This window comes from Natrix helvetica (assembly GCF_964273705.1).
Source record: "Natrix helvetica genome assembly, chromosome: 1".
In the NCBI taxonomy this organism is placed as follows: Eukaryota; Metazoa; Chordata; class Lepidosauria; order Squamata; family Natricidae; genus Natrix; species Natrix helvetica.
This window is the reverse complement of record NC_138548.1, coordinates 178,992,596-179,010,519: the sequence shown is the minus strand read 5'-3', so window position 1 is coordinate 179,010,519 and position 17,924 is coordinate 178,992,596. Positions and strand designations below refer to the sequence as shown.

Here is a 17,924-nt window from a genome sequence, read left to right as displayed (position 1 = left end):
AGGTCTTTTTAAGTTTAGGCAGGTTTATTTTCCATCTCTAGTAATGCTGGAAATGTTTGAATTTAGCATCTTCCCTATGAAAAATATTTGCTCTACCACTTACAGCTTTTTTATGATTGAAAATCTAGAATTGAAACTAGTATTGTAGTTATTGAACCAAGGTTTCCCCATATCTAATCTAGCTGTTGAGATGTGCACAACCTTTGTAGGTTTGAAAAGTTTACAAGTCAAAAAGACAACCAAATGTTCCGAGCTTAGAACAAACCACTGATGACAAATCACTCGTTTCATTTTACATTTCACATCTGCCTGGATGTTTTTAAAAAACTCCAAGCCATGGAGATTTGGCAAGTGGATTAGTGAATAAAAACAATAAAAACAACAGAGAAAGCATGAGGGAGAGAAGTTTTACATCATCATAGTATTGGTAGGTAGGTTTACTGGTGAATTTAAATTCTTTGCTATGGAATTCATGAGTTGTTAAAGTACATTATTGTCCCTCTATACATTCCTTTTATATTAAACTGTCTTTTTCAGGCTTGTTTCAAAATGTAAAAGCATGAAATAGGCACATGCCTTACAGATGTTGTTGGTGTCCTGTTGAGCTTTCAGATTATAAATAAAAATATTTTGTTTTATTGAATTTTGCAAGCAAATATAAGTTCTCTGTGCATATTGATGGAAAAGATGCCTCAAGCCAGTTGTCAAAAGAAATGCAACTGTTACATTGTTTGTGGGCTAGGTTGAAACAAATCTATTGCCACCGGTATCAAATTTTATCTTAGTTTAGTTTCATGGTTGTGCAGGCAAGCTTGCTTAATCATTGTTTCCATGAGTTATCACTATATTTATATTTGTGGCTTTTGCATGAAAAACAAAACAAATAACATCCTTCAATTTCTCATTGTTCTCTATGATAGAATATTTTCAATGTTTATATATTTTATCCCATCATTTAAAATATTATAGCACAATTTATCAGTGTAATAGTTTTATTATGTTCAACTAAGCATTTCTCTCTTTTTCTAAATAGGAATCAGATGGAAAATATTTCAGTTTTTCCCTCTCAAGCCAAAGAAAATCATTCACTCATATTTACTGCCAAAACAGTATATTGGTGAGAAATTATTTCCTTCCTAACATTCATTTTCATTGTTATATTATGATGCATCTGTTTTAAGGAATTTTCATATTTTAAGATAACAGCTCCTCTTAATCTCTACATAAGATGGATGATGTCATAATGGGAAACTAGATCACAAACTTTCCATGACATTATCTTTTTTTAAATTTTGGGATGTTGTTTCAAAGTATTAGTAGCACTTGGAAGTATTAGGAAATGTTTTTAATGCCTGCTTCAACAGAATGTTCAACTGTTCTGTTCTTTTCATTCTTAGAAAAAACTATCACTATCCTAGCAGCACTTCAACTGTCCTTTACTTACAGCAATTCATGTAGTGACATTACGATGACACTGAAAAAAGTGATTTATGCTAACCATTTTTCACACAATCATTGCATCATCTTCATGGGCATGTGATCAACATCCAGGCACTTGCAAATGTCTCTTTTATGATGGTTGCTTTATCTTGGGGTCATGTGGTCATCTTTTGTGACCTTCTGACAAGTAAAGTCAATGGGGAAGCCTGAGTTACTTAATAATTATGTCACTAACTTAACAACTGCATTGATTCACTTAAGTGTGGCAAGAAAGGTCGTAAAATGAGGCAAACCCCATTTAATAATCGTCTCACTTAGCAACAGAGATTTTGGGCTCAATTGTCATCATAAGTTGAGGACTACCTACTGGTATATTTACAAAAGCAGTTTGCTCCAATGCTAGCTGCCAGTGCTGCTTTTGATAAATATTTTTAGGAAAATGTAAAGTAAATTATTGATAGGTTAGGTTAAAAAAATACAGTAGGAATCTACATACATTTTAATTTTCTGTTTATTTTTCTTCTTTTCTTAAACAAAAGGATACAAATAGCTGGATATTTGGTTGTGCAAACAGTACTTCATCAAAGTGGTAAGCATATTTTATTTTTATGAGATTATGAAAATAATTTCCTTTTTAAAGAAGTATTTATGTAACTGAAAGAAACCCCCCCTGGAGCAGATATGATACTTCCACAAGTATATGACTTGACTTTTGTCAGAAGTAGATAAGATATTGTTGTGCGGTCTCATTGAAACCTAACTATTCTTCAAAAAGGGAAATTGGCAAAAAACTGTTAATCATTATCCAGTTAGCCTACTAGATATTTCTTCTATGTTTATGCCATGATCCAGCCTCAGGACTCAGATTCTGAATCTGATCTGATGAAGTTAATTTGTTTGAACAAGTGGAGGGCAGCCTCAGAAGACACTTTATGCCAGATATCTTCTGAATAAGTTAAAAGGTTGGAAAGAAGAAACAAAATTCTTCCATCCAGAACAGGCAGATTTTTCAAAAAGGATATAGCACATTAGATCACTGCACCACTTTGAAGATTCTCACTCAGAAATATACTAACATATGCACAAAACAACCTCAGGTTTTACCTCTGCCTTTTATTCAGTTTGCAGATCTTGACTTGGGATAAACTAGTAAGGGCAAATATTGATAGATGCCTTCTCAGACTAATAATAATTAGAGCCAGAGTAAGAATGGGCCTACAAAGGTCTTTGTCAGATCCCATTTTATTGGAAAGAGGAGTTAAAACAAGGCTGTTTATTTGCTCCTTTCTTACTTCATATTAATGATATTGTAGCAGCCATTAAGTCACAAATATTTTTCTACCGCTCGTTTAATGGATGGAAAATTTCACTGTTCTTTTTTTACTCATGTCAGAAGCCCCTTCAAATTCTAGATATATAACCTTCAATACTGAGCAAATAAAATAGGTGTAAAATAGGTCATAAAAAGTATGTAAAATTAACTAGAACTAAAATTAAATGACATCCGCCCAGTATTGGGCCACATCGACAGCATTTTCTCTTGCCAGCATGAAGTTTTTCTCCATACATATTGAAAGACATTGTATGTTCCATAGCATATGTGAAATGAATTGTTCTTCTCCACATTCATTGTTAATTTATGTTGATCACATGGTTCTTATTTCCTGTATCAGGATTGATCTTTGACGGTTATTGGTTACTGTTGTGAAAGGAAAAAACTGAGGATAACTTATATTAAAACAAAGGGAGTGTCTAACACAAGAAATATTGAACACAGCTGCACAATTACTGCCAACAAATAGAGAAATGCTACATTTTTAAATACCTAGGCATCACTTTTCATAAGTTCCCTATGTTGAAAATATGTTTAATTATTATTTTAACAACTGCCCAGAAGTTTTTATATTCTAAAGAAGGGCAGCTGAATTTAAAATATTCCAGAGCAAGCTGCGCAACCCCAGAGTGCGCCTACCAAGGGGCCAGCGGGCTGTAGCTGCTGTCAGACAATATCGGCCTCTGCATGCTCACCGCCTTTTGTGTGTGTGCTGGGGAGGTGGGGCACCCAGCTGGGCTGATCACCCTGAAATCATGTTTTTCCAAAAATCAACCCTAATGCTTATTTTGGAGTCTCCCCAAAATATAAGACCAGGTCTTATTTTCAGGGAAACACGGTAGGTTATCCCATAAACCTTCCTAGCCTTCTCATCTGTTCTACAGTTCTTTTTCCATGACAGATCAGTCCACACCCCACTGTCACAAATATCTACCTCCCAAGATCTCCCTGGTCCTTCTCTGGTGGGTCATTTTCAGCTTACTCTGCTCTCGAAACTGCTTCTACTCACTCTATAAATTTAGTCGTAGCCCTTTCAGTCCTTAGTTAGACTAACTAATTATTTCTAGGCCTCTTTATCTGCTGTCATCTCCAAAATGTACCTGGTGTAATAATACCTTGCTTCTTTTTTTCCTAGCTTCATCCTATGTTTATTTCCCCCCTCAAAAATTGCAATTGTGTTTTGCAGTGTGTTTAAATCCTTTTCATTATACATCAGAGTTGAGTCCAAGCTGTTTATTAGGAAATACAGTCTACTTCATGTGTCTTTATCTCTTCGCAAATTAATACCACAAAATACTCCTACCCCTTTTAAAAATAGCATTATAAATGCTTTCTGAGAAACTACTTCCTGTGGACACGATTTTTACTATGTCAGCTGCTGTATTGAATATTAATAATAGTGGAATTAAATTTATTTTCTAAATTTGTTGCTCAAATGAAGAAAAGCACTAGTTTTAAATGAATTATTATGCATTTCGTTCTGAATACATATTCATGAATATTTTGTATAACAGCTCTAATATTTTCATTTTAACATACATTTCACAGTCAGCAAGCAATTGACTTGTCTTGGAATGCTGAGTTACTACCAACAGTCAAGGTATTTATTCTGAACCTCAAAAACAAATTCACTAAATATGTGAATTAATAGGTCTGTGACTTACTATGAAAAGTATCATCTCAGACTTAGTATAATGTTTTGTTCTAATGTTATTATAGATTGCACAATTAAATATTAGATAATCTTTAACCTTAATTTTAAAAAACATATTCAAGTATTATTATTATTTGCATTGTTTTTCAGATTGTGACTTTGAAACTTCAAGATTATCCATCTTTGACTCATATTGTGCTTTATGTTCCAGTAGTTAATGGTATTAAGGTAAAATTTATTTTTCAAACAGAATTTTCAGAAATGAAATGTGAGTATCCTAAATGAATTTACATATTATATCATGGCGAAATTGCCACAGCAATAATCTTATTCTGTTTGACAATAGCTGCAATAAATGCATAGAGTTGCTATCTTATATTTATAATGGATGAAGCCTTCGCTTGGTTTCAGATACAATGGTAAAGGGTGCACCACTGGAGGATCTAAAAGTTGAAGAAAGATTTATATGTCGGTCAATGGTGGATTGCCAATTTTTTTCAGGCGCACTCCCCGCATGCTCGAGCACGTGCAATGCTTCTGTGCATGGGCAGAAGCATCCGGGTGGGTGGATGGAGCCTCTCACTGCCGCTACTACAGGTTCGCCTGATTTGGGTGAACCCCTGATGTGGGTACATAATTGATTAAGCTTTCAGAGTTTTTTTTCTTCAGTATCTGAGTTAAACAACCGCAAGTTCTAAATGACATACTGTATTTGGAATGGATAAAAATCCACATATTAGTTTTAATATGACAATAAGTAATTTTGTTTGTTTTGCAGTTTACTTTGGACTGTGAGTTCTTTAATGAAGTTTCAAGAACAGTGCAACTCCCTGTAACCCATCTTTTTACTTTTGGTAGGTTCAGTTCATTGTGTTTGACATATGGATTAATTTTGCTTCTTCTTTCTCCTGCAATTGTGATTTTAAATCTATAATCCTATATAGACTTCTCTGAAAATCACTCTCACTAAACAGGCTTGTTTCTAGATAGATATAAATGAGACTATGTCTTTTAACAAAACATGTTTATAAAATGGTTATTTTTTTCCATCTTATTATTTATGTTTTATTAATAAGGAATTTGTGTTTCTCTGTACAGCTAACATTCAATATTTCTTCTAAAACCCATTTTATTTTTTATCTTTTGTTAATTCTAACTAACAAAGCCATAATTTCTGCAGGATTTTCTTCAAGCAAAATCATACTAAATTCAACTGGCCTTATTCACATTGTTCAGCTCCAACATTTTGGTCAGGTATTAATTTTTGAAGTGTATACGTTATTTGTTTAGTAGAATCTAATATGGATTAGTTTTGGGAAGAAATACTAATATAGTATGTTATCTTTCTTTAGATATACCAGGCTTTTAAGATCTTTATAGAGAGTAAATGCCAGATTCTCAAAGGTAAATTTATTTCCTAAATATCATTTCATATGAAAAAATGCTTCTTGTTTGTTACTTGCACATTTTATTATATTGTTATCATTTCTTAAATCAGACTAGTCGTATCAAAACAAAACAAAGTGAGAAATTACTGTAACCAGTAACAGAATAATAAAATAATAAAGTTGGAAGGGATCTTGGAGGTCTTCTAATTTGACCCCCTGCTCAAACAGGAAATCATGTAACATTTCAGACAAATCATTGTCCAGTCTCTTCTTAAAAATCTCCAGTGTTGGAGCACCCACAACTTCTGAAGTTGTTCCACTGATTAACTGTTGTAACTGTGGGGGAATTTCTCCTTAGTTCTATTTTAGATTTAATCTGAATGTGTGTATTTAGGAGCCATAAATTAGTCAGTCAGCAGGGAAACCCACAAGTAGAGGGCCAACCACTGAGAAAGTTTTAATTTTTTTGCCTGCCTATGTTAGAAGAGGGCTTATCATCAAGACTACTACAGTTGATATCAGAGTTCAGGCAACTCATAGATAAGGAAGAAATGCTTATATTTTTAAATATAAAAATGATGCATACTCTCATTCTCAAGATGTAGCAATATATTGCCCAATACAGTCAGAAGTTATGACAACTGTTCCCATATGATCACCTCATTTACATCCCTGCTCTTCCCAATACAGTCATTAAATGAAAATGCAGATTTTAAGTGAAGCATGGAGTGACTCAGAGGCCTCTCCAGGACCTCCTAAGGCCTTCCCCACCCCTTGAAGCATCCTATGCTCCACTTCCCACTCCTCAGCATGTCTTGGGCCTGCTTCTCACTCCACTGGGCCTGACATTCTCCTCCTTATCCCGTGTCTCTCATCTAATACCGAAAATCTCTGGAGCTCAGATTAGGGAAGGAGGACAGGCCACTGCATTGCTGGAAAATGGTGGCCGCTTCCAAGATCACATCATGCAATCCAGCAATGGAGCAGCCTGTCCTTCTTCCCCAACCCAAGCACCAGAGTTCCAGGACTCTTTAAAAGGTAATTGCTTGCGGTGAGCCAGTGCAGGGGATGGGGGAAGATAGGCTAGAGGGGGAGGGGCTCTACACCATTGCAGCAGTCATATTTGCTAAATGTACCCATGAGGGTACTGCAGTGCCTGAAATTTTGGGATCAGGTTGTCAAGAAACTTTTTGGGGGTCCACCGTAATTTCAGGATTACAAGGATTATCTGTAATGGGACCTCTACACTCTACTTTTGGGATTGGGAATATTCTGCAACTCCTGCAACTCCAAAAGGAGATTTTAAGAATAAATTGCTACTGTTCAAAATTGTTCTTTTGATAGGAACTGATTGGCTATTACCCAATTATCCTTATGATTTGTTAAACTTGAAGTACTTAAAAATGATTCATTCTGTGCTTTCATTTGTCCCTTAAGAAAGAAAACCCAATGTATATCAACTTCATATACCATGGTCACATGAAGATTTCTTAACTTTGTCACAGTAAGGATTTCTCATTCTTTATTTACATTGTTTAAATATAATAGTATTTTCTGCCTATTTTACAAAATTGATATCTTTTACTTCTGATAGATAAGCTTCATGAAAATTGTAGGTAAAAAAAATCCAATTTACGCACACAGTCATTTGCCTAAATAAGTAAGTAAGGGGAGTCAGGCAGGGCTACATACTGGTGCCATTATCTTTTAAATTGTATACAAGTAATCTTGGCTTCTGACAGAAATTGGGATCGGATTTCTGGTCATTATGGTAATAAATTGAGATGCCTAGATGACCAGACACAATTTTAAGACACTTGGGGCACTTGTTAAGCAAAATCACCATGATCATTAAGCAAATCCATGGTTGTTAATCATGGTCATAAATGGGACCCATTCAGAATTCCAAACTGGAAACAGGCAAAAACACTGAAACAGGCCAAAAACATCGCAAATTGTGGCCAAGTGACAATGCAAACAATTGTAAAGATGAGCTGGTTATAACACACCTGAAATGCATTTATGTGACTGCAGGGGGTGGGGGTGGGGTGGCACAATATTTTATGATGGCTAAAAGTGCTTTACGAGCCATAAAGCACTCTTGTAATCTTGAATAGTCATTAAGCTGTGTACTGTTTGAATAATTTATTTGGTTTACCATCAAAACAGTCCTAATTTTATTCCCCCAAAAGTAGTTTATAGACTTACCACAACTTTTGTGTACTGATGATATATTTTCCCTATCCGAGACCTTAACTAGATTAAAGTGTGCTTTGAGAGCCTTTGCCTTTTATTGCAAGGACAAAGAATTATTAATACATTTTGAAAAAAATAAAAAATGAAAATCATAATATTTGCTAAATGTCCTTAGGTAGCAACTAAATGGCCATGTAATTGAGCAAATCAAGGCTTTTCAGTATCTTAGACTTATTTTTTCAGACTTCCAGTAAGAGAAGTACTATGTCATTCAGAATCTTCAAATATTAACTTTGGCAACTGGAATATTCTGATTGGGAGTGGGGCATTACTTTTCTACCAATGAGCCCTTCCAGCTCTTATATGTTCATATGTATGTTATATGTTTTACACTGTGTCTCAAATGTAGTCCTTTGTTAAGAGTGAAAGTAAAATTTAACTAATTTTTAGGTATTGTTTAAAGGTTAAATATTGCTCGTAAACCCCTTTTGATATTAGATGACTATTTCAGTGATACGTAGAAGAGATATTTACTAAAGAAACTGTACTTTTTTGGATTTTCTGAGGGAAGTCATTTATTTGTTTTAGAGTTCTCTTGGAGCTTGTTGTGATGGCTCAGTGCCTAAGACGCTGAGCTTGTCAATCAGAAAGATCGGCAGTTTGGCGGTTCAAATCCCTAGTGCATTTAGTCATGCTGGCCACATGACCACGGAGATGTCTTCGGACAGTGCTGGTCTTCGGCTTTGAAATGGAGATGAGCACCGCCCCTAGAGTCAGGAACGACTAGCACATATGTGTGAGGGGAACCTTTACCTTTACCTTGACCTTATGGCTGAATTGGATTGGAGAAAACATTAATTATTTGATTTGCGTGTTAAGAGATAGGTTATGGGATGAAGAACTATTTGTCACCTTTTCCTAGTTAACAAATAGATTAACAAGGAAGAGGTGAAGAGATTATGAAATTGTTTATGCTTGTCATGGTGCAGAGGGGAAGTTGCTTTCTTAGGGGGGAGGGTTTATTTATTTTTGCTTTCTGGCATCTTTTTTGTTTCTTTTTAATTTGTATCACCTTTTATTGTTCCATCTAAAGCAGTTATAAATGTATTACAAAATAACAAAGGCACTGTAGGTCCTTGTTTTATCAGTTTTTATCAGAATTTCAGAGTTATAGCCTATTGAATATATTTGTATGCATGTGTGCACATTGGTGCACAAATACATGCATGTGATGTTAAGTATTTCCTGTCATTTTTTTTCTTCACGGAAATTCTCCTGAAAATATTCAAATGTATACATGCAGATAAAACACACACACACACACACACACACACACACACACACACGGTGAAATTTCCCTATGAGGCCATGATACTTCTCATTTGTATGTTATGGAATAATTCCAAAAATGGCGGCAGTCTAAGAAGAGGCTGTATCACTCCCTTCAACTATTATTTTTCCAAATACTTTCCATCTTCCATTTGCTGTTTTCAATCCTAGTCTGATTATTTTTATTTCTGACTAACATTAAGCAGGGCTCATTAGAGTTTTTAATTAGATTGTATCACCTTTTAAAGTTTATTTTGCAGTTGAATGAAACTAAGGGGCCACTTATCAAAATATGAAACTGGACCATTCTAGAGGTTTTTGTCATAAAATGTATTGTTATTATTTTTTATTTTTTATTGTGAGCTGCCAAAAAATTTTTGTGATTGCAGTAGGGTATACATTTGATTAAGATATAATAAATAAAGATGGGATTGCACAAAAATATTTAGTGTATGCTTTTTTAAAATTAAGTGTTAATGTTTCATGTTGTTGCTCCCTCGTGACTGTAGCATGTATGTCCATCTTAAGTTTGATTTGTTTAGATGTGATGCCTTACTTTGCAAATTAATAGTTTTTAAAATTAACCATTTTAGGGATTCTTTGACTGAGATTTCTGCAAAATTGCACATTGCACAGCCTGAAAATGACTCTACAGTTTCTTTGTTGAAAATGTATTCATCTTCAGATTGTCAATATGAAGTAAGTAAAAACTATAAAAATGTTCAATTCCTTCTGTTTTTCTTCAGAATAGGGTAGCCTATATTGTTTATTTGTTTATTTATTTTATAAATTTGTATAACACCTTTGTCACAAAGTATTTCTGTGGATTGTATCCAAAAATAATGAAACTCTTTTGAAAAACTAAGGCTAAATGATCTTTGCCTTCATCTTCAATGTATTTGTGACGGGCTCATTTTAAATGTATAGGGTCCAGTGACCATTCAAAGTTGCTTGTTGAATGAGTGATCCTTGGAATTCTGGACTGCAGAAATTCTGCTTCAGTCAAACACTTATGACATCCTGTACTCATGTGATTGCTGTTTGTGACCTCCCCTGCATGCTTCTCACAAGCAAAGTCAATGAGGAAGCTGGCAGGGAAGGTTGCAAGTTGCACTGGTAGCCCCCCGCCCCCAGTCTTTATGCACTGATACTGTTTTAACAATCTGCATGCCTTGGAGTTACGATGGCAACTAGGTTGCTGAGATTGTCATTGCTAAGCGATACTATTACATGACATATCACTTTACAACCATGTTGCTTAGTGATGGCAAACCTGGTCCCAATGTCTTTGTGACTGGACGACTATTTATATTGTATTTCTTAAAAGATATCTATACTTCTCTCTGTGTGATGAAACGATAAAAGTAGCAAGAATGAAGTACATCTATCACTGTATAAACGGCACAGCTGAAGCCATGAAACTAAGATAATGACCTTCTAGTTCTAGTTGATCTTCTGGACTAGGAAAAGCATTAATGCTGCTGCTGCTTTTTTTGGTGCGGGGGATAGTTTCAACCTAATGGTGAAAACTGTATTTTTTGGAGTTTAAAACGCACCTTTTTTCCCCAAAAGAGAGGGTGAAAATCTGGATGCGTCTTATACTCTGAATGTAGCTAAAACCACCCGCTCTGCGCATCGCATTTTCAGGTGGTTCCATGCGGTGGGGATCCTCACTTTCACATGGAGCCTGATTTCCAAAGCAGCCTTTTCAATGAAAGCGTTTTTGGGCTGTAGCGCCACGATCCCCTTCCCGATTCCAAAAGGGGCATGCAAAGGCCAAAAAAGTGCAGCATGTTTCAGGTGGTAGGCGGTTCCAGCATGCACTGCCACCTGAAAATGCTTTCCTTCCCAATTCCCCGGTGCACATCGCAAAGCCACGCACCCTCCTTCTCCTCTACAGACTCGCCTTCTGTTTTCTCCTGGCCAGCGTTTTTGGCCAGGGGAGGCAGAGAAAAGCGAGAGGGCAGCGTGATCAGGCAAGGGTGCAGGAGCTGGGCACAGACACAGGTCATGCAGATGAGAGGCAGCCGACCGATTGCTGGCTTGCCAGCTTGGCTGCTGGCAACCCGGAGTATGCAGGCATCAAAGGAAACCCGTGTCATGGCCTCTGCTGCCTACGTGCATTGAGGAGGCTGAGCAGCAGCAGTGAGGAGAGCGCAGACCTGAGCTGCGGGAAACAGCTGCCAGCAATGCCCTCAGAGCAAAGAAATTGTGAGCGGGGAGGACTCGGCCCCCTCAGGAGCCACCAAGTGCTTGCTGCCCCTCTGACACCTGTCAAGCCTCCTCCCACCGTGGACTCACATTCTCTTTTCAGCTGGCTAGATCTGCACCCTGAAACGGATCTGGCTAGCTGAAAAGAGAATGAGGGAGGATGCGGAGGATGAAAGAGCTGCGCGCCCTTCTCCTCTTTCTTTCTACCGCTTTAAGAGAGTCTGTGGGCAGAAATTAAGTGGGGGCAGCCAAAGTATTCCAGCTTGGTTTTCTGGGATGACCCAAAGAGTGGAGAGATGGCCTGGAGACCAGGAACTTCTCCCAAAGACCTTGCTGCGTGTGTCTTTTAGGTCCTTCCTCCGCTCTGGTCCCCAGAGAAAGCAGAGATGCCAGTGTGGGTGCCGCACTAGCAAGCAAGCCATGGTCACCTGGGAGGACTCGCTAACTTGGCGTGCCCATTCAGGCACTGCAGGCCCGAAGTGAGCTTAGCAGCGCGTGGCCCAGGCCTGATCCTACCTGCTGGGGAAGGGGCACAGCAGAACTCAGCTGTTAATGTGGGGCTGGGGGGGTCCCAGGCAGCCACTTCTTGGAGCCCACTGCCCACGCCCCTAAGTGTCACTGCCAGTGACCACGGTTTTGCGCCCCCTCTCCCGGATAACAGCCGCCAGGAGAGCAGAGGCAGCGTGCCAGGCAAATTTTTTCCAGCTGGGTCCCAGGTCTGGAAGGTGCCTTCACCACCTCCAGCCCAACGAACGAGGGGAGGGGAGAGTCTGGCAGCGGCCATGGCACTTCTTCACTGCTGGCAGGGATGCTGGGCACCCCATCCTCTGCCCCACCTGCCACCTCCAAATTGTGCCTCACCATGAAATGCACATCTTAATAGAGTCCGGCAGCTCCGTTGCATCACTCAGCCGGTCTCTGCAGGGAAAACCTTGCACAGTAAAGAAAAACTTCATGAGAAGTTTTTCTTTACTGTGCAAGATGTTTCCCTGCACAGAGCGGCTGAGAGAGAGAAGCGGTGGAGCTGTCAGACTCAAATAAAATGGGTGTTCCACCCCGTCCCATCCCCTGCCCCACCTGCCATCCCCATGGCAGTTCCCTGGGCCGCTGCGGTTTTCATCACAGTTCCCCGGGCCGCTTCGGGAATCACGCTTCTGGACTGAGGCAGCAAAGACGTTAGCCAGATAAATACTGTTGGCTGCTGGGAAAGAGGCAGAAAGGTTTTTTTCCTAATTTCCTCCCCCCAAATTAAGGTGCATCTTATATTCTGGTGCGTCTTATACTTTGAAAAATATGGTAGGTGAAATAGTTTCAACCTAATGGTAAAAACATCAGTGTTCATATGAGGTAACAAATTCTCTGGACGATGTTTGACCGGAAACACTCGATCTTTGGAAGATCTGACATGGAAGGTAAAAAAGACCCAAAGAATATCTGATTAGTATTAACAGAAAGACTTCAATCTGCACTTGGCAAGAGACTGTAAGCTTAAAGTAGTTGTATAGGAGAGAGAAGCTATGAAATTCAGCCTTCAGAAGTAATGTTTATTGTTGTAAAGCATTTTAGTAACTTTATATCACTTAAAATGTGGATCAGTGTGGACAAGGAGTCTTCATCTAGGAGAGACTGGGGTGGATGCACCATCTAAACTAGAAGGCATTTTGGTACTATGGGCACTTACTGTATTTATCTTTCCAGTAAACGTTTGTAAATTTTTATCTTAAAGATTTGTTTTTAAATAATAACTTGTTCATGCATTTGTTAAACTAGGTTACTGTCAAGACCTCTTTTCTGCAGGTCCTTGGTCAGGTAAGATTTTATTTAATAGCTTATACACAGTTATGTTTCAAGTAGATTAAGAGAAGTAAGATTTGCAACTTAATGCAAATTGATATATTTTAATTGACCAGTTACTGTTACAACAGTGTGATACATTAGATACATCTAATAAGCTAGAGGGTTAGAGCTTTAGCTTGGGAAGATTCTGTCCATTAGGTGTAAGCAAATCAAGGATTGGACTCAATTGGATTTCACTGTGCCGTTTTTGGGCTTAAAGCACTCACTAAAACCCATAGACATATGGTTTTCTACACAACTCATGTTGTCTTGCTATTCTTTAATATTTACATTGGAATATATGATCTTCCTACAAATCAATGAGAAAATAGATTCACTTTCTAATCTTTTTCCCTTAATAGATTTTTGAGAGTGAATTAGTTAGGATTGGAATTTTTTATGCAAGTTTTGCTTTTTCCATGACTATTCAGGATGGTCTCAAGCAAGACACTTTGTTATATCTGTACAAAATTGTAAGAATGACTGAGGTATTTAGTATAGGAATAAAGGGAAAGGTAAAATGAATTTTCCATGTTCTTGTTTTCCAAAAAAACATCTTTGTTTTGTAGGTGATGAGATTCCATGGTGGCACTCTTCCTATGTACATTATTTCTAATATTCTTCTTGCCTACAGAAGACAGTTAAGGTCCCTAGTGTCAACAGGTAACATTACATGAAAAGATTTTTAAGCAAGGTTTGTTTATCGCTAAAAAACTAGTTCACGTTGCATTTAATTTTATGTTCTGTGTCATCGCTTTTAAAACAAGGCTGACATTGGTTTGAAACTATTTCTAATGAAACAAATCCCTTTTAGAATGTAAAGAGATAAAATGTTTACATTACTAGTAATTAGTGAATTATGAATATTTCATAGCTTCTTGACTTCAACAGGATCATATTTTAAAATAAGGTGTTTACAACACAAGTGGCCCTCAAGTTACGACAATTGGGACCAGACTGTCTGTCACTAAGCAATGCAGTAGTAAATTCCACTTGACTGCATCCCTTAGCGACATCAATCCCGGTCTCCCTTTGTTGTTTTTGAATCCCACCAGTCATCAGCCAAGGACCCATCCTGATCCAAGTCATTCCGGTCTAGATCCCTCCCAGCCTTGAGCCCCAGTTCTTCCAATGTAAGGGATTATCTCTCTTACAGTGCCCCCCCCCAACTGCCTTTAGATCATCTAGGGTTAGGAGAGCACAGGGAACCAGGGGTTTGGGAGTGCAGGGGGCCAAAAGGGCAGAAATGGGGAAGAGATAGGCAAGTAAGAGGAGTTAAAGCATCACTGTGGTTGATCATGTGGCCATAACTACAGGGACTGCACTAAAATACATTTGTTCAGTGCCTCCGTAATTTCAAATGGTCACTGAATGAATTATCATAATTCGAAGGAATAAAGCTTTTGAAAAGCATATTTCTAAAGAATTGTATTATACTGGGCTTTTTAATAAGACTTGTAAACTGGACATGGAAATGTATGCATGGAACTAAACATTATTTTAATTTAAATATAGATATTTAAATATCTGAGTTTTAATTTTTTTCTTTTTGTAAAGTAAAAAGAGAGTCTGAGAAGTAATTTGATTTTGATAGTATAATTCTTAAGCATTTTCAAATGTATTCTAAAAAGATAAATATTAACGTTATCATTTAATTTGTGAACATGTGGTTTCAGATATTTTTTCTTTTGTTCCAGGTCAGTGTTCAGACTTTGTACCTGCACTTACTAAAGCAGCTAAGCCTTATAAAGTAGAACCGGTAGCATACATGATTAAGTTCTTCTTGGGGTACGTTTCTTTTTAATATATTTAATATATTTTTATCTTATAGTTACAGAATTTTTCTGAAACATGAGCATTTTTATAACTATTTATAATATTAATTTTGCAGCTGAGATTAATTACTAGTTTTGAAAAATGCAGGTAATCAAACCAAATAACTATGATGCTGTTTATTTATTTATTTTTTTAGACTTAACTTGTTTAAAGGACTCAGAAATACAGACCTGGATCGTGTCACAGTGAACAACCAGGACTTGTGGTTTCCTTTTCTATCCCTGATTCTCTTTATGTTTGGGACTGGCATAGCCTATTGGGGTGGCATACTTCTTGACTCGTCTATAAGGCTCTTATCTTCATTGCACTTAGTTTTGACCAGGTAAAAACCAATAAATAAATGCAAATGTTTAGTAGTATTGCTGGAAACAATATTTGGTAAACTTGCCGAGAAGTATATTCTCTCTGCCATATCCAACAATGCAAGAATATTTCCTGAATTGATATATTTTTAAAATAATCTTAAAACTGAAACACCTGTAAATATCACAAGCACAACGCAAAGATTTCTGATGTAGCCCCTAGGCCCTAGTGTTGCATAAGCGACACTCTTTGAACCTATAGTTACTAGTATTACACACAAGCTATTGTATCACTTAAAAGGCAACAGGAATTAATTATTTACTACACTTCTGTGTTTTACAGGCAACACTTCCACAAAAGGTAAAATGACTCCAGCAATTTGACAGATTGGAAATGGATCATATTTACTCTAAGTGGCTTAAACGTCTTTTCCGAGAATGGAAAGTTAACAACACATGTGCACACCCACTCACACCCACACCCACACATCACAGAAGTATTCTTGCCAAGTAAACTATTTGGATGTGTGTAAAGAGATCACCAAGAATAGAACTTTTATCTTTTAATAAAACAATAAGAAAATTAGGAAGAAAAATCTCTCTCCCTCTCTGTTTAGATCTTACTCTCTACATTGGAGATACAAAAACAAAACTAATTGGTTTTCTTTTCTAAATGATTTAGCAGTCTAAAATTCATAATGCATAGTAATTTTTGGCTAGGCCAATGAAAGGATCACAAAATTATGTGCAAACTTTTGAATTCTCTAGAGTTGTTAATTGGATTAGGGCAAAAAGGAGAAAAGGTAAGTAGCTAATTCCCTCCAAATAATCTAGGGCAGCGATGGTGAACCATTTTTGGCTCACGTGCCATAAGTGGGGGGAGCGCAGGGGGGTCATGTGCAGGCGTGCTGCACCCATAATGCAATGCACGCCCTCCCCCAGTGCACATGCGCCCACTACAGGCGCGACCCCCCCCATTTTTGCATGCTTTTTTCGCCCTCCCCAAGCTCCAGAGGCTTTATAGGAGCATGGGGAGGGCGAAAACAGCCTTTAATTTTGCAGCTAAGATTTGCCCTCCCCACCCTCTGGAGGCTTCAGGGACCTTCAGGAGGCTTCCCTGAAGCCTCCGAAGCAGTCAAAATGACCCTCCGAGCAGTCAATTCTGGTTTGCTTGGAGGGTTGTTTTAAGTGCTCTGAAGGCTTCAGGACCTTCCAGAGGCTTTCCTGAAGCCTCCGGGGCAGTCAGAACGACCCTCCGAGCAAACTGGAAGTCCGTTCTCAAACTTCCGGTTTGCCCGTAGGACCGGTTTTTGCGCTCCCAAGCTTCCGGAGTGGGGCGGTTTTATCAAGAAAGTTATTGATCTTCTTGAAAAGTACTTCTGAATTCAGAAATAGTCTTTTAAGCAAGACAGGATTTGTTATGAATAGAATGTATTCATAAACAGACATGTTACATTTTAAACTGGTTTGGAAGAACTATAACAATATATATTATAAGTAAAATATTATACCAATGGATAAAATCCTCCCACCTGTATACCATAGACCAGTGACCGTGAACCTTTTTTGGCTCGTGTCAAAAGCAGGGGGAGCACAGTGGGGCCGTGCACGGGCGTGCCACACCCATAAGTGCATGCGCTTTTGACCAGCACTATCCCCACATACTTTTGGCATACATTTCCCCCTCCCCAGGCTCCAGGGGTTTTCTAGGAGCCTGGGGAGGGGGAAAACGGAGACGGCTTTGGTTGTGTTGGTGGATGATCTCTGGAGGGCGAAGGATGGGGGCTGTTCCTCCATCCTAGTCCTGTTAGACCTCTCAGCGGCTTTCGATACCATCGACCATGGTATCCTATTGCGTCGGCTGGAGGGGCTGGGGGTGAGAGGCACCGTACTGCGGTGGTTCTCCTACCTCTCCGGTCGGACGCAATGTGTGTTGGCAGGGGAGCAGAGGTCGTCCTTGAGGCCACTCATGTGTGGGGTGCCACAGGGGTCGGTCCTCTCACCTCTCCTGTTCAACACATAGATGAAACTGCTGGGCGAGATCATTCGAGGGTTCGGGGTTGAGTATCATCTGTATGCCGATGATACTCAGTTATACATCTCTACCCCGAACCACCCCAACGAAGCCGTCGAGGTGATGTCCCGGTGCCTGGAGGCCGTACGGGTCTGGATGGGTGACAACAGACTCAAGCTTAACCCTTCCAAGACGGAGTGGCTGTGGCTACCGGCGCCCCGCTTCAGCCAGTGTGTTCCATCTCTGGCCATTGGGGGCGGACAACTGCCCCCCGTGGACAGGGCGCGCAATTTGGGCGTCCTCCTAGATACCCGGCTGTCGCTGGATGACCACGTGATGGCCGTGGCTAGTGGGGCATTCCACCAGGTTCGCCTGGTGCGCCAAT

At 38.6% G+C, this 17,924-nt stretch overlaps 1 protein-coding gene across 3 annotated transcripts in view; it reads left to right on the top strand.

The window, feature by feature from the left end:
- The window catches only part of PGAP1 (post-GPI attachment to proteins inositol deacylase 1), a 51,280-nt gene that overhangs the window by 16,576 nt on the left and 16,780 nt on the right, over positions 1-17,924 (top strand). For all 3 annotated transcript variants that reach the window (XM_081938999.1, XM_081938998.1, XM_081938997.1), the window contains exons 10-22: positions 1,034-1,117; positions 1,980-2,029; positions 4,322-4,373; positions 4,578-4,655; positions 5,206-5,281; positions 5,608-5,681; positions 5,780-5,831; positions 7,253-7,319; positions 9,934-10,039; positions 13,322-13,360; positions 13,957-14,050; positions 15,085-15,175; positions 15,360-15,545. In XM_081938999.1, coding sequence (XP_081795125.1) covers positions 1,034-1,117; positions 1,980-2,029; positions 4,322-4,373; positions 4,578-4,655; positions 5,206-5,281; positions 5,608-5,681; positions 5,780-5,831; positions 7,253-7,319; positions 9,934-10,039; positions 13,322-13,360; positions 13,957-14,050; positions 15,085-15,175; positions 15,360-15,545 — 1,049 coding nt within the window. The remainder of the gene's footprint in view (positions 1-1,033; positions 1,118-1,979; positions 2,030-4,321; positions 4,374-4,577; positions 4,656-5,205; positions 5,282-5,607; positions 5,682-5,779; positions 5,832-7,252; positions 7,320-9,933; positions 10,040-13,321; positions 13,361-13,956; positions 14,051-15,084; positions 15,176-15,359; positions 15,546-17,924) is intronic.